Source organism: Lipomyces japonicus (genome assembly GCF_038497905.1).
Source record: "Lipomyces japonicus strain CBS 7319 unplaced genomic scaffold V1514scaffold_2, whole genome shotgun sequence".
NCBI lineage: Eukaryota > Fungi > Ascomycota > Lipomycetes > Lipomycetales > Lipomycetaceae > Lipomyces > Lipomyces japonicus.
Window position 1 is genome coordinate 475,637 of NW_027117814.1, and position 13,960 is coordinate 489,596.

The 13,960-nt window shown below is 38.0% G+C and overlaps 5 protein-coding genes across 5 annotated transcripts; 3 read left to right on the top strand and 2 right to left on the bottom strand.

The window, feature by feature from the left end:
- Nucleotides 1-328: 328 nt before the first annotated feature.
- On the top strand, nt 329-1,097 carry V1514DRAFT_288295 (magnesium transporter). The gene is made up of 3 exons (XM_066925246.1): nt 329-591; nt 645-766; nt 816-1,097. The coding sequence occupies exons 1-3, from the start codon at nt 463-465 to the stop codon at nt 898-900; spliced, it is 336 nt and encodes a 111-aa protein (XP_066786017.1). The 5' UTR covers nt 329-462; the 3' UTR covers nt 901-1,097.
- On the bottom strand, nt 924-1,985 carry V1514DRAFT_324324 (HAD-like domain-containing protein). The gene is made up of 4 exons (XM_066926398.1): nt 1,528-1,985; nt 1,366-1,460; nt 1,198-1,316; nt 924-1,143 (listed from the first exon to the last, which is right to left on the bottom strand). The coding sequence occupies exons 1-4, from the start codon at nt 1,853-1,855 to the stop codon at nt 963-965; spliced, it is 723 nt and encodes a 240-aa protein (XP_066786018.1). The 5' UTR covers nt 1,856-1,985; the 3' UTR covers nt 924-962.
- A 399-nt stretch (nt 1,986-2,384) lies between these two features.
- V1514DRAFT_324328 (general substrate transporter) lies at nt 2,385-4,641 on the bottom strand. Its single transcript, XM_066926399.1, has one exon. It carries the CDS (start codon nt 4,152-4,154, stop codon nt 2,550-2,552), a length of 1,605 nt encoding a protein of 534 aa, XP_066786019.1. The 5' UTR covers nt 4,155-4,641; the 3' UTR covers nt 2,385-2,549.
- A 1,907-nt stretch (nt 4,642-6,548) lies between these two features.
- On the top strand, nt 6,549-9,944 carry V1514DRAFT_324334 (uncharacterized protein). The gene is made up of 2 exons (XM_066926400.1): nt 6,549-7,219; nt 7,279-9,944. Exons 1-2 carry the CDS (start codon nt 6,893-6,895, stop codon nt 9,886-9,888), a joined length of 2,937 nt encoding a protein of 978 aa, XP_066786020.1. The 5' UTR covers nt 6,549-6,892; the 3' UTR covers nt 9,889-9,944.
- Nucleotides 9,945-10,853: 909 nt separating this feature from the next.
- On the top strand, nt 10,854-13,794 carry V1514DRAFT_70964 (OPT oligopeptide transporter protein-domain-containing protein). The gene is made up of 2 exons (XM_066930118.1): nt 10,854-11,076; nt 11,132-13,794. Exon 2 carries the CDS (start codon nt 11,132-11,134, stop codon nt 13,718-13,720), a length of 2,589 nt encoding a protein of 862 aa, XP_066786021.1. The 5' UTR covers nt 10,854-11,076; the 3' UTR covers nt 13,721-13,794.
- The last annotated feature ends 166 nt before the right edge of the window (nt 13,795-13,960 follow it).

Genomic DNA, 13,960 nt, shown 5'->3' on the forward strand with positions numbered 1-13,960 from the left:
ACCCATCTTTTCTGTTGTTCGCCATTATTGCGCAGGCATCCATAAAAAGGCCAAAATGAATTCCTCCTTACCTGTGATCAGTCGAATATATGCTAAAGAGCAAATCCGAGCCTGGACTATGTTATAAATGGGTGGTCAATATCTTGCAAATTCCGTAAATCTGGGACGTAAATCTGGGACGTAAATCTGGGAGCTAGACGGAGCTGGACGGAGCTGGATTGAATCACTAAAAGACAACTTTGTGGGTTTTAGCAGACGAAGTTGAATGCAAACGAGATGTTCGCAGCGATGGTGTTTGATCTAACTTGTGTATGTGTAGTTATAGTCAAGAACTTACTTACCCCAAGCCAAGAATAGAGTTTGGTAAAAACAGAAAAGCAGTGTCGGGTTTCCAGTCGGCTCTCTTCGTGCAATATCGCCCACATTACTACAGAATCAACATTAATAGAACTCAAGTTATTAATGGGATTAAACGCGACTGCACTGATTGGGTTTGCCCTAGTATTACTTGCACATGCTGGGTATTCGGCTTATGAGTTCTCACATTACCTTAAACACCTTACTATCACGGATGCGAATCTTCCTGTAGATGTATGTATTTTTACTAGGGATTTTACATTGAATTTTTTTTATTAAAATTACAGATTATTGTCGAGACAATTGTGGCGACAGTTTTATTTAGTTTTGGTATAGTGCTTAATGCTCCTCAACTACAGCCTGTTGAATTTGCAAAGTACGCGAAGATTTTGGAGAAGGACGGACGAAGGCAAGTAATCTTAAAGAACTTTATATGAATCAATCATAACAATAAACAGCCCATTTGCGTTTTTGGAAAATCGATTGGGTTATGCTGATTTGAAGAAACTACGAGATGTCTATGCCGATGATAAATCACAATAATTAAATACAATTTGATGAATATCACTTTATTGAATTGGAGCATAACATTGCCACTATGAGAATCAACCTCGGTCAGCTTCCAGCTGATCATACAAATCTATCAATGAGGTAGCAAAATAATCGACTTGATCGGCTGTTACTGTGAGGCCATTATCCTCACCTGGTCTCGGAATATAGGCTGTCTGAAATCCAAGTGCCTTTGCAGCATCAAGATCGTAAATATGCGCGGCTACCATAACAAGACTGGATACCCTTTAATCAATCATTTCAGATAAAAAAAGATGGCATGATACTCACTTTGCAGGTCTGATATCGAGATATTCTGATGCTCCAAGATAAACTTTCGAGGAAGGCTTGTAGGTCTTGAAAATATCAGCCCCGAAAATAATGTCCCATAGCAGGCCAGCATGTTTAGCCTGTAGAGGCATGTCAGTAAACGCAAAAACACTCAATTAATGTTCTTACCACATCGACCATTATTCTAACATTGCCATTAGACAAAGAGGCAACGATGTATTTGGATTTGAGAAGTTTTATTCCTTGGACAGAGTCATTCCAGGCTATAACAATTAATTGTAGTTAGAAATCTTGCCCACTCGCCCCAAAAAAAATGATGTTAAGGCTTACGTCGAAGATGGTGCCACACATTGGCAATGTCATCCAACTCTTCATCAGACCAGATATCTGAAATGTTATACTTTTCTACCAATTGACGTATTAGAACTTTTTGGTATTTATCTAATGTAATAAATTCATCTTTGACGTTTTCATCACTTGAATTGTGCTCGGCAAACTTGTAGTATTCCGTACGCCAATCTTCAGCAATTTGTTTCCAAAGGTGTGACGAAATTTTAAAATTTACTGGAGCTTTTTTTGCTAGATAATCTTCGATCGAACTGCGCCAATCAAGCACAGTACCAAACACATCAAACAAGAGGCCCTGGACTTGTGGCATTTTGCTTGTTTAATAATACCTTACACAAATAATTGTAATTATAATTTATTTTATAGTATTAAAATATGATTGAGACGCAAATCATGAACATCGTATTTATTGGAAAATGTACGTTATGAGTCATAGTGAGTTATATTAAATATCGGCGTTGGCTCGGTAAGTAAGTAACTTCCGCATCGCCGGAAATGTTGATTTAAAACTTTATAGCATCACATTCTGTCAGGTTAAATTATACTAGTTATGGTTAATTTTGATAAATATTATTATTATTATTATTATTATTATTAAGGACTGCCTCCAACAGTCTTGCGGCGTCAACATATTTGGCTCCATGAATCGCATCAGGCAGGCAGTACGATTTTGTGGATTTCGGAAAGTGCTTATAACTGTAGAAATATGCCAACGTTTGCGTTCAGATTTATTTAAACAGTTTTGCCTTAGCTTTTTCGTGATTCTTTCTGATTGGAGCTCTTGCACTTGAGCAATTGCCAACATTCAACCAGTAATATAAACAATACGTAAATTTGCATACTTTTATGAGCAATAAATATGAATTCAATGTTAACAGCACTGTGAAAGTTTTCGTACATACATATTGAGCAACTGAGTATCACAAAATCATTACAAAAATACATCACAATAAAATTATCGCAAAATACAATTAAACAGCATGTGAGTCATAAAAAACAACAAATTAGGCCTTATGCTCTACAGAAGTCTTTTCGATATCTTTTTCTGCAAAACCCATATCAGCAGCGAAAGTGCCATGAGGCACCCATTTAGCCGAGTTTCGAGCATTAGTTTCTTCGAGCATGCGGTCAACTTGTTCAAGTGTAAGGCCCTTTGTTTCCGGAACCAAAAAATAGGCGTAGACAAGGCAGCAAGAACAAAGTGAGCCCCAAATGAAAAACACTTTAGCACCAAGGTTGCCTTCATCAGTTCCAACCATATACGGAGTAATGACCGCAATAATGCAGTTCCAAAACCAATTGGAAGCAACAGAAAGACCAACTCCTCGAGAACGAATAGGCAGTGGGAATACCTCACCAACGACAACCCATGCAGCAGGACCCCAAGTCGATGCAAAAAAGAAAATATAGATGCAAATGAAAGCAAGCATTGCCTTAACAGCATTTGGATTTTCTCCATCAGCAACGCCAATAATTGCAACAATAAATTCACAAATAAGCATACCAAGAGCACCCCAGATAAGAATGGTACGCCGTCCATATCGTTCAACAGTCCAAAACGATAGAGGAGTAGAACAAACATTAACTAGGGTAGTTACAAGCCCCATTAAAAATGGATTCTTAATAGTCCCAAGTTCTTGAAAAAAAGTGGTTCCAAAATAAAAAATAAAATTGATACCAGTCCACTGTTGCATCATTTGAATAGAAGTGCCCAGAATTGTACGTCGAAGATTTGAGGAGCCGACCCAAATAGATCCTTTGAAGCATTCCAACCAAGAACCCAGATAAGAAGTTTGCGTAACAAATTGGAGTTCGTATTCATGATTAGCAACAATTTCGGCAAGTTCCGATTGCACGAATTCAGATTCCACAGGCTGTGCACGAAGCCGAGCAAGAGTCTTTGCGCCATCGTCCAGCCTTCCCTTTTTAACATAATAACGAGGGGACTCTGGCAGGAAAAAAAGGCCAACAGCAAGAACAATAGCCCAAAGCATTTGAATTCCAATAGGTATACGATATGATCCAGAATCAAACCTGTTTTGGGTACCGTAATCAACGCAAGATGCAAGAAGTAAACCAACGGTGATAAAAAACTGGTAAGCAGAGACAAGGGCTCCGCGAACCTTGCGAGGAGCAACCTCAGACATGTAAAGAATAATGATTGATGAAACAAACCCAACTCCAAATCCAGCAATCAAACGACCGACAACAAGTAGAGGCAAAGAACTTGAAGCTGTTTGGAGAATGACACCAACAATGAAAATTCCAGCGCCAGAGATGATTGTATATCTTCGACCAATGACGTCAGCCAAATCACCGGCAATAATAGAACCAAAAAATGTACCAGCCGACAGAATAGAAATAATGAGTGATTTTTTCCAAGAAGGCAAAGTAAACTGGTCAGCTGGAACTTCGTTTTTATTGAGGCCGGTAAGCATGTGAATAAAGTAATCCATGGCCAGAACTCCGGATATGTGGCCGGAGTCAAACCCAAAAAAAATGCCACCAAAAGCTGCAAAGGCACAAACAAAATATGTTCTTGCACTAATGGGGGCCTCAATACGAGACAAGTCAACCCGGCCAGCAGAAATAACAGCACCACCAGGCATTATAGAATTATTGATGATGATAATGATGAATGAAAAGAAAAAAGAATTGAGCAATTGGAAAAAAAGGGCAATGAGTCGGTGTTTATATAAACGAAAGTTTTACAGCAAAGAAGAAAGTATCAATAAATAAAGTTAATCGATATGCCGGCAGCATGGCGTAGGTACAGACAGACAGTAAACTTGTATTGCGAGATGGAGAGAGAAACCATTGAGCGGAAGCGGGGTTATTTTGCGGGGGAAAAGGCATCGGGGGGCGACAAAGTTGGAGACAGTTTATCTTCGAAAAAGAGAAACTTCTCGTCAGGAACGCGTCTCAGTAAAATGCAGCAATTCGACCAAAGCGGTGGTGAATCCGCGTCAGCAGTGGTCGAGGAGGATAAATTTTTTTCCACCACCGAAGCGGCATCAGTGCCCGTTTCAGATTGCCAAATTAACTAATTAACTTTGATCGGGTTCTGAGACTTGCCCGTGACCGGCGTGGTTGGGGTTATCTTTTACGGGCGCAAAAATTCTATTTGAACATAGAAGCAAGCTATACATAGGTTATATTTCAACTCAAAGTCGGGAAGCGGCACAACTCGGGATAATTTGCGAACGTTGGAAATTATCGCGGCTGCGGCCAATAAAAATGGTTGCGGTTTTTTTGCTGAATCAAATCTACGCTGTTAACAGACCCCCACGACATCTCCCACACAGAAACCGCGGCTATGTTATTGCATGCGGACGTACGGATGGATGTTTTTTTTTGCATTGTTAATGATTGAATGATACACATTTTTATATAGTTATATATTATGTATTTAAGGAGGAGGACCGGGTGATAGTGAAAGGATATGCGAATGAGATATTATGACTTGTAATACGGAGCATATTTATACAGGTTATCACTAGATGTGGCCCGTCAATTCAAATTACGCCAAGAAATTATATGGTTCGCCCAAACTTTAACTCCGTTCAAGGCACAATATCCTCATCACCATACCATATACTCGTTTTTTTTTTTTTTGCTTCGAAAGCGAGCCGTCTCATGCTGTATTCCTTGTTATGCCAACCTGGAAATCAGCTTTTATTATTGTCCTTTCAATTATTAGCATAATCTTGATAAATAAAATGTAGATTGTAAATTGAAAAAAAAAAAAAAAAAATAATGTAATTCCGAAGAAAGAAAAAAAGGCCTATTTGGTGAGTGTTTCAATATCTTTGTCGTATATCTCGAGTCTATCCGGAGAGAGATAGGATTATATACGTTAATGTCTAATGTAATCTATTACTAGTAAGAATATTAAACAAGTATATAACCGTAAGGAAGGAAGACCTATATAGCAATAGGCAAGGAGAAAAGTATATATAGATATATCAGGATAATGTGTTACATTCGTTATATAGTATACTCAAGCGCTTCGTCCACACTTCTCTGGAAACGACCCTTTCCTGCCCGGGAGTCGCTGACATAATTGATTTATATTGCCCACGAATATTAGAAATTATTTCACCAAATAACAAAACATGGCTATTAATGGGCCAGTTCTGTTCTGGTGTCTAGGGTACTTGCACCAAACACACGTTAGTCATAGCCCCGATTAGGATATGACCCTGACATGAACTTGCTGTTTTCTCTATGTTACACCCGATCATAGCTTGGGCGAGAATTCATTTTCGAATTATTCTTGATGCGTGTGCTATCAAAACAAATTGGATAACCACTAATCGTCAAAGAAATAATCAGGCAGTTGGCAACGCCGATCATGTCCCGCAATCGAAGATTGCCCTATCTCACCTACCACTGGAGTATATCTATATCCACCTCTGAGTTTTTGTGATTTTATTGACGAACTGTGCATTTAATAGACCCACGACATTCTCAATGGTCGTCGTCGTCGTCCTTCTTTTGTTTTGAAAATTAGAAAGGTCCAGCTTCTCTGCCTTCAAGAAAAAAAATGCGCCTCTTGCAGTGACCTCATCGGTATATTAAATAGTAGTTCATGATTGAAATAACTGTCGAATAATGATAAAATATACAGAAACCTAAGAAGCTCATATTATTCCATTGGATGAGTCTAAGTGGTTACCTTCATATTACGATGCTTCCGCTCCAATATTATCATTCTCTATCATAACCGTAAAATACATGTGATTCTAGGTTGTGAACGACAGTTTTTTTGCCTAGTATTCGTGGCCCTTATTTCCTCTTTCATCCGATAAGTTTTTAAAATCTCCTAGTTCTAAAAATGGTATTAGTGTCTCTGCCACTCAGGTGCAAAAGGCATAACTAAAAAATCTAATATATAACTAGTACAAAAGCCATTTTTTGTTAACTCCACACAAGCCGCGGGCATAAAACCTGAAGAGACTAATGAACTGACGAAGTTAAAAGGACTTTTAAAACTCGCGTATGGCTCGGCCAAAATCAGCAAAAAATATTGATTCTGCTGATCCCAAAAAACATAAAATTGGAAAATTAAAGAAAGAGTATTTTCAGAACAGACTACAAAGTTTTTTTTTCCCCTTAACAGGGATATGCAGTTTTGGATATTCTAGTTATTTCCTAAATACTTTACTTTCCTGTTTTTGTGCGATAAATTTATAGTATAGATGTTAAAGAAATCCAATTGCGGGTCACGTGAAACTCGCAACATGTTTGGCGTATACATACGTTATCTCCGAGCCAATCTACTAAAGTGTCGGACTTACTCTCTGATCTTCCACTCTCTCAACTTCTGTCAAGGTAATGGGATGCTATGGAAAGCACTTGGAAATTTCAGTCAATAAACAGAAATGTAAATGCAACGAAGATTTCATCTTTGCTTTCTGCAGATCCAGAGCTAGTGCCGTCAGCTCATTTAGACGTCACCGAAACCGAAACCACACCCACCTCGTCATATCCTTCTGTCCTCAAAACCGATGCCACGAGTTATACTAAAAGCACGAACGAGGACGCATTCTTCACGAAATCTTTGCATGAAGTACCATTAGAACCTTCTAAGGTTTTTAGAAAATCACGACCATTTCGGAAACGAAGACGAATCCCGGTGGCGTGTGCAATTTGCCGCCAGCGGAAACTGAAAGTATTTAAAAGCATCAAAATTTTGCCTATTTTGATTTAGTCACCCCTAACGTTTCATAGTGTGACCGAACTCAACCATGTTCTGCTTGTGTTGCTCATGACACAACTTCTTTATGTACATATGCGGTCAAGCCTTGGGGTGACAACGAAAAGGATTCATCGAGTGTATGCAAAAAAAGGCAACCTAGGGGTTCGACTAAAGCAGCTCCTATTCAAAAAAGCGTCCATGAAAATTCACGAAATTTTCCTATTCTACCTGTTCCAATACTTCCACGCGAGCCACTTCCAAGGGTAGTCGACACAACCATTGGTTTATCCAACATTGACGGTTGCCATGACAGTAATAGGATTAGCACGCCAAATATCAACACTTATTCAAATGACACCGCAATTGACAAATCTTCGATTGAGTTTACTTGTGACTCTTTTCCACGTTTAAATCACAAGAATGAAGATCAACCAGTCAGGCGATCATCATTGAATTTACCTCTTGCCCAAAAAGCTCAAGAGGGTTTGATTCCCGATCTGGTAATTAAGAAAAATCGAATTACATACTTTGGATTATCGTCTAGCATATATGCTTTAAAACGAGAGGAACATATAAATGAGTGTTTCAGAAAGTTGAAGTTGTCGTTAGGAGACTCAGCGAAACAGAAATGGACCAATCTTATTAACAATAAATTGCCAGTTAGTTCCCAGAAAAAGCTAAAAAAGAACAAACTTCTACCGCCAATCAAAATGTCAATCATTGAGCCTGACCATGCAAGAATAATGGACGAAATGTTTGACGTCGCAGCAGACCCTGTGCATCAGTTTCCTAGGCTCGAACATAGAGGGCTAAGTGAATTTTTGATTGACAGATTTACAAAAACCGTGAATTTAATATATCCAATTGTGAATCCAAGTGTATTTAGGTCCGATATGAACAAATTCTGGGCAGCCAAAGAGTCGATATTAAGAAATCAACGTGCTAATAAAATCCCTAAAGTTAAAAAAGAGTCCATCTGGTCATCTACGAGAAAGTCAGACATGAGAGGGAATGCGTTGTTGTGTATACTACTTCGCCTTGGCCGATTGTCTTTGCCCTATGACTGGAAGCCATCTGATCACGGCTTTAATGATGCTTACGCATTTTTATTTGGGCCCCAGCTGCAAATGTATGCTTGGCACTGTCTTCGAGAGACCAACTATATGGGCAAAGCTAATCTTATTGTTGCTCAAATACTTTTGGGATTTCGTTTGCATCAACTTATGGCTCCAGAAGAGGGTGATGGCGCCGATGGGTCGGATGCTGCAGGATTTATGGGTATGGCTTGTCAAGTCGCAATCAGTATGGGGCTTCATCGGGATCCGTCTATGTTTGCTTGTGTTCCGACTGACATGGCAAATTCCTGGAGGATGATTTGGTCACAGCTTGTTGTATTGGATACGTATAGATCACTCGATTTAGGACTTCCGTTCGCTATTCAGTTGGATATGTCTGATACGGTCCTTGATATAAATTTCCAATTTACAGGTGATACGATTTTAAATGAGCAACCATCTCAACAGTTTCACTCAGCTCAAATTCGGTGGATGACGTTAGCAAGAAAACTATTATCAAAAATTGTACGACCAGGCTCTGTTTTATCTAGGGATGAATACATGTCACTGGCTTTTGATCTTGATAAATTTGAGGAAGATAATCTTAGTTCGTTTCAAATGTTGATGTCGGTTATTCAGGCTGATGCGGTTGCCGGACCACAAGACTCTTATAATCTTGTGCAAAAATTTGTTCTTCAAATTTTTCTTTTGCGGTTACAACTAACATTACTGCGATCATATAAACCAACTGACCCAAATGAAATTGAACTTATTCGGTTGTCTTTGGTACGTTGCGCTCTCAAGATGATGGATACCATTATAATTTGTATGTCTCATCGGCGCTTGTTTGACGGATTCGAATGGACATTATTGACCTTGATGTTGAAATTTTATGGCTATTCAAATTCAATAGTTATTAATGGCCTACTTCGATCTTTTCACCTCAATCTAAATATTAGTATACCACCAATTCCAGAAAAATCTTCAGCAATCTCTAATGCAACTTCTGAAGATCTTGAAGATGAAAGGTGGCTTAAACCTGACCTTTCGTTTAGGTATGATGATGAGAGCTTAGTCAGCGTTCATCGTTTATATCAGGCGGTTATTAATATGCGACAATGCTTGATATCTGTAAAAAACAACTATTATCATGCATGGAAGGGCAGTAAAATGCTAGATGTCATTATTGACTGTATACGACAAGAGATTTGTCATTTAGAACGACGTGATATCGATAGTTCTAATCCAGGAAATTCATTTACAACTACGACCACGCAAGATTATAATTCTCAACAAATATCTGCTAATTTTCAATCACCTGGTAGGTTATTAACTGCGGAGAATGTCATGTCGTCTCCCAGTTTTGTGAATTACACACCGCTCACTTGCGATAGTGAAAGTATATACAATAATGGTCCATATGCTCCTGGTTTGGACTTATTTGGAGGAATGAATGATGAATTGATTAGTGATATATGGCATGACTGGACATTTCCATTGCAAAACTTTGCAGATGGGCAGGTCGATAAACTTAATGTGGACTTCAATAATAATGATTTTCAAATTTCTGCATTGCCGAATACATAAGGTTACTGGATAATAATTTTAAAAATAATAAATGAACAATTCGTATCACGTAAAAATCTTTCTGCATTATTCTTGCGTTTATTTATTTTTTTTTTAATCGAAGGTACATTATATTTGATACCCAAATGCATAAAATAATTAATTGCTTGGTTTAAAGTTTTCACGAACCATAATTCGGGACATGGTGCTTTTTATCCTTGCACCGTTGTCAATCAATCTTATAAATAAAAGTAAAGTGTATTATAATTTTGCGGTTCATTTTCTTCTTTATATGTAAATTATATATGCTATTGGCAGCTGCACCGCTCAATTGATTTTTTTGATGTTATCCGAACTTCCGGTTGATTTACAAATACACCGTAATTGCATGCTAGCTAGTAATGTGCAAAATAGAGTATTGTCGATACAACCAATCATGCAAGGAAAAAGCCAAGTTTTGCCAAGTTTGCCGGGTTAACTACAATTAACTCCTTGTGTATATTCACCCATAGGCTTATATTTTGTTAAACTTGACGAATCGCCACTAATTTTTTTATAATTTGTTGAAGTCAACTATTTATTGTAAATAAAGCAATTTATAATTGCAATAGAAATGCCAATTTACGGCGCATTTTTGGTTCGAAGACATTGCACCGCGCTGTCGTTGCTCTATTTTTTTGCTGTCGTCAATATCACTGAGCGTATTTATCAAATTGGGTATCAATAAAAAATCAGAAAAACTTTTCAATATTAATGTTATCATTAGATAGTTTTTTAGAAAAAAAATTTTTATAAAGAAAAGAGGGAGATAAAATAAGAAAAAAGGGAAAATGCATCAAAACGACATTCGAAAGTTATATATAATATTAGAAACTGATGCTTAAATTTATAGCTTACACACTTTATTGATACTTTACATAACGGTAGTGGGTAACGTCTCAAACGTTTGACAGTTTTTTTTTTCCTGCAGGTGATTTGCTATATACATATCGGCAGTGGGTAACGCCTCGATCGTTTGAGGGTTTTTATTTGATTTTTTTTTTCTGCAGGTGATGTTGATACCTTTTTGTTGTATACAATCTTAATGTGCTACGGAACAATTGTTAAGTAACATGCAATGTATATATACTTATATATATATCAGGATCGGTTCCATTGTGCCGTAAAATTTCTGAAATAGAAAATACGGCATTATATTTTTTGAAAAAAGTAAGAAAGAAAATTTAGCTGAACTTATTATTAATGCTAAGTATCAAAGCTTGAGATGAGCAACGAATCCAAGAATTTAAACCAACTGGGTACGGTCTCTGTGCTCGAGATCAACGAACATGATGCTGGTCGATTGTCGTTCAATACGGAAAAAAAAAGCACGTCGATTCGCGTTGAAGAAGCTTATCATCATGATCCGGATGCTATAATTGAGCGTATTAAAGAATCTGGGGATATGGATGATATTTTGGCTGAAGATGCCGACTTCATTGTCGGTAAGTTTTATACGATCGATGTGAGAACATCTCTTCAGGTATTGCAAGAAGCTATTGAATATTTTGATAGTGATGTCAATTTTCCGGAAAAAGTTTTCAAAAAATTGAAACTTCTTGTTGAAGGAGAAGAAAGTTATGGACAAGGACCAGTGCTGTATGACCTTGATCTAAGACTAGAAGCTGCATTGATCAAATTTCATTCTCCTTATCCCGAGGTACGATCAGTTTGCAGTCCTGTGGACGATCCAAATGTTCCCGTGGAGACATTTCGAGCATATGTTATTGGTTTATTTTGGGTAGCAGTCGGTTCTTTTGTTAACCAAATGATGGGATTTCGGCAGCCGTATTTTACTCTTTCCGCTCAAGTAATCCAACTTCTTTCCGTTCCTTGTGGTCAACTTGCTGCCCGCATAGTTCCCGACATTTCAGTTTTTGGAATTAAGCTGAACCCCGGCCCTTGGACATTTAAGGAGCAGGTGTTTGTCACAATTATTACAAATGTTGGTGCTCATGGAGCTACTTTTATTTACTATGCTCCAACAATGAGGCTCAAAATATTTTATGGTCAAGAATGGATGGGTTATGGTTTTACAGTTGTCATGGGATTAACTTGCCAATTTTTTGGACTGGGCCTAGCTGGCGTGTTACGAAGATGGGCGATATATCCTGTGAAAGCTGTTTGGCCAACAATTTTGCCAATACTTCAATTAAACAGGACCCTTCTTGTTCCAGAAAAAAAAAAGAATATTAATGGATGGACCATTTCGAAATACAAATTTTTTAATTTGGTTCTTGCTGGATCTTTTATCTATTTTTTTATACCCGATTATTTGTTTACGGCACTTTCGACTTTTAATTGGCCAACTTGGATTGCTCCTACAAATAAAAAACTTGCATATGTCATGGGATCTCGCATTGGAATGGGATTTAACCCTATTACTACATTTGACTGGTCAGTCATTAATTTCTCAACACCATTGATTTTACCATTTTATACTCATGCCAATAGATATGTTGGTTCAGTCATTGCTAGTATTGTTATTCTCATTATGGTTTTTACTAATTATAAATATACGGCTTACATTCCACCTAATACTGCTGATGTTTATGATCGATATGGGAAGTCATACAATGTTACAAGAATTTTGAAAAATGGAAGATTGGATATCGATTTATACAAACAATATTCGCCTCCATATATATCAGCAGGAAATTTATTGTCCCAATCTGTTTCTTACATGGTGTATACTTTTGGGTTTGTTTACGTGCTTCTAAGTGAATGGAAAGTATTTAAAGAAGCTATTGAAGGTTTTATGAAAAACTTGAAAAATCGTGAAACATCAAATTATGAGAGGTATAAAGATCCCGTGTCAGTACTTATGCGACAGTATCCAGAGGTGCCTGATTGGTGGTTTTTAGTTGTACTTGCATTGTCTTTTATAATTGCATGTATTGCAATGGCCGCGTTTCCTACGACCACTCCAGTATGGGTCATAGTTGTTGTTCTTATTGCCTCAATTGTTCTCATTGTGCCATTTATTGTCTTGTATTCATCCACGGGATATTTTTTATCAATGAACATGCTTGGAACTATTTTGGGTGGTTACTTGGTTCCTGGTAATGGACTTGTTTGCATTTTTACAAGAATTTTTGGTTTTGGGGTAGATGATCAATCAGAGACATTTATTGGAGATCAGAAACTCGCTCATTATGCTAAACTCCCACCAAGAGCAGTTTTTCGAGCTCAGATTATAGCAGTCTTTGTTCAAATATTTTGTTCTGCTGGTGCTCTGGAATTTCTTGTCACAGGTCTCCCAAACTTTTGCAGTTATACACAAGAATCACGATTTGTGTGCACTTTTGCACATTCACTATATGGTGAATCAATTACACTTGGAGTTGTTGGTCCACATAGAACATTTGATGTTTTGTATCCAACTCTTAAATATTGCTTTCTTATTGGAGCTTTGATTGCATTGCCATGTTTCTATGTTCGGAAGTTTTTTTCTGATCAATTACGGTTTTTTCATCCAGTTTTGTTTTTAGGGGGATTCATTGTGTATGGTTCAACATACAATATTTCATACTACACACCAGGATTGTATACCTCCTTTTTCTTCATGTATTACATTCGACAAAGATATCTTGCTTGGTGGGCTAAGTATAACTATATTATGTCATCTGCACTAACTGCTGGAGTGGCCTTTTCTGGAATCTTAATTTTCTTAGCCTTGCAGTATAAGCCTAAGCATTTGGTTTGGTGGGGAAATGAAGTTTCAAGTGCAGGTGTTGATGGCAAAATGGTTGCAACATATCGAACTGTACCTGAAGGAGGATATTTTGGATTGCCAGAGGGTAGCTGGTCATAAAATTTTGTAATTTGATTAAGGATAGTGTAGAGGTAAATTGTAATAAAAACACTGATTGGAAAATGACATTAAAATCTAACAGTGTAATCAAGGTTGCCGTGCCAGTTACTTACGGGCCACTCGGGGTCGGGGTCGGGGTCGGGGTCGGGGTCGGGGGTCGGGGGTCGGGGGTCGGGGGTCGGGGTCGGGGTCGGGGTCGGGGTCGGGGTCGGGGTCGGGGTCGGGGTCGGGGTCGGGGTC

What these genes read in the sequence shown, in the direction of transcription:
- V1514DRAFT_288295 (XM_066925246.1), top strand. Translation starts at nt 463, where the DNA reads ATGGGATTAAACGCGACTGCACTGATTGGGTTTGCCCTAGTATTACTT. An exon ending in ATGCGAATCTTCCTGTAGAT is followed by an intron (nt 592 to 644) that starts GTATGTATTTTT and finishes TTAAAATTACAG; the next exon opens with ATTATTGTCGAGACAATTGT. An exon ending in TTGGAGAAGGACGGACGAAG is followed by an intron (nt 767 to 815) that starts GCAAGTAATCTT and finishes AACAATAAACAG; the next exon opens with CCCATTTGCGTTTTTGGAAA.
- V1514DRAFT_324324 (XM_066926398.1), bottom strand. Translation starts at nt 1,855, where the DNA reads ATGCCACAAGTCCAGGGCCTCTTGTTTGATGTGTTTGGTACTGTGCTT. An exon ending in TTAGAATAATGGTCGATGTG is followed by an intron (nt 1,317 to 1,365) that starts GTAAGAACATTA and finishes ATGCCTCTACAG; the next exon opens with GCTAAACATGCTGGCCTGCT. An exon ending in CTCGATATCAGACCTGCAAA is followed by an intron (nt 1,144 to 1,197) that starts GTGAGTATCATG and finishes AAGGGTATCCAG; the next exon opens with TCTTGTTATGGTAGCCGCGC.
- V1514DRAFT_324328 (XM_066926399.1), bottom strand. Translation starts at nt 4,154, where the DNA reads ATGCCTGGTGGTGCTGTTATTTCTGCTGGCCGGGTTGACTTGTCTCGT.
- V1514DRAFT_324334 (XM_066926400.1), top strand. Translation starts at nt 6,893, where the DNA reads ATGGAAAGCACTTGGAAATTTCAGTCAATAAACAGAAATGTAAATGCA. An exon ending in GCCGCCAGCGGAAACTGAAA is followed by an intron (nt 7,220 to 7,278) that starts GTATTTAAAAGC and finishes AACGTTTCATAG; the next exon opens with TGTGACCGAACTCAACCATG.
- V1514DRAFT_70964 (XM_066930118.1), top strand. Translation starts at nt 11,132, where the DNA reads ATGAGCAACGAATCCAAGAATTTAAACCAACTGGGTACGGTCTCTGTG.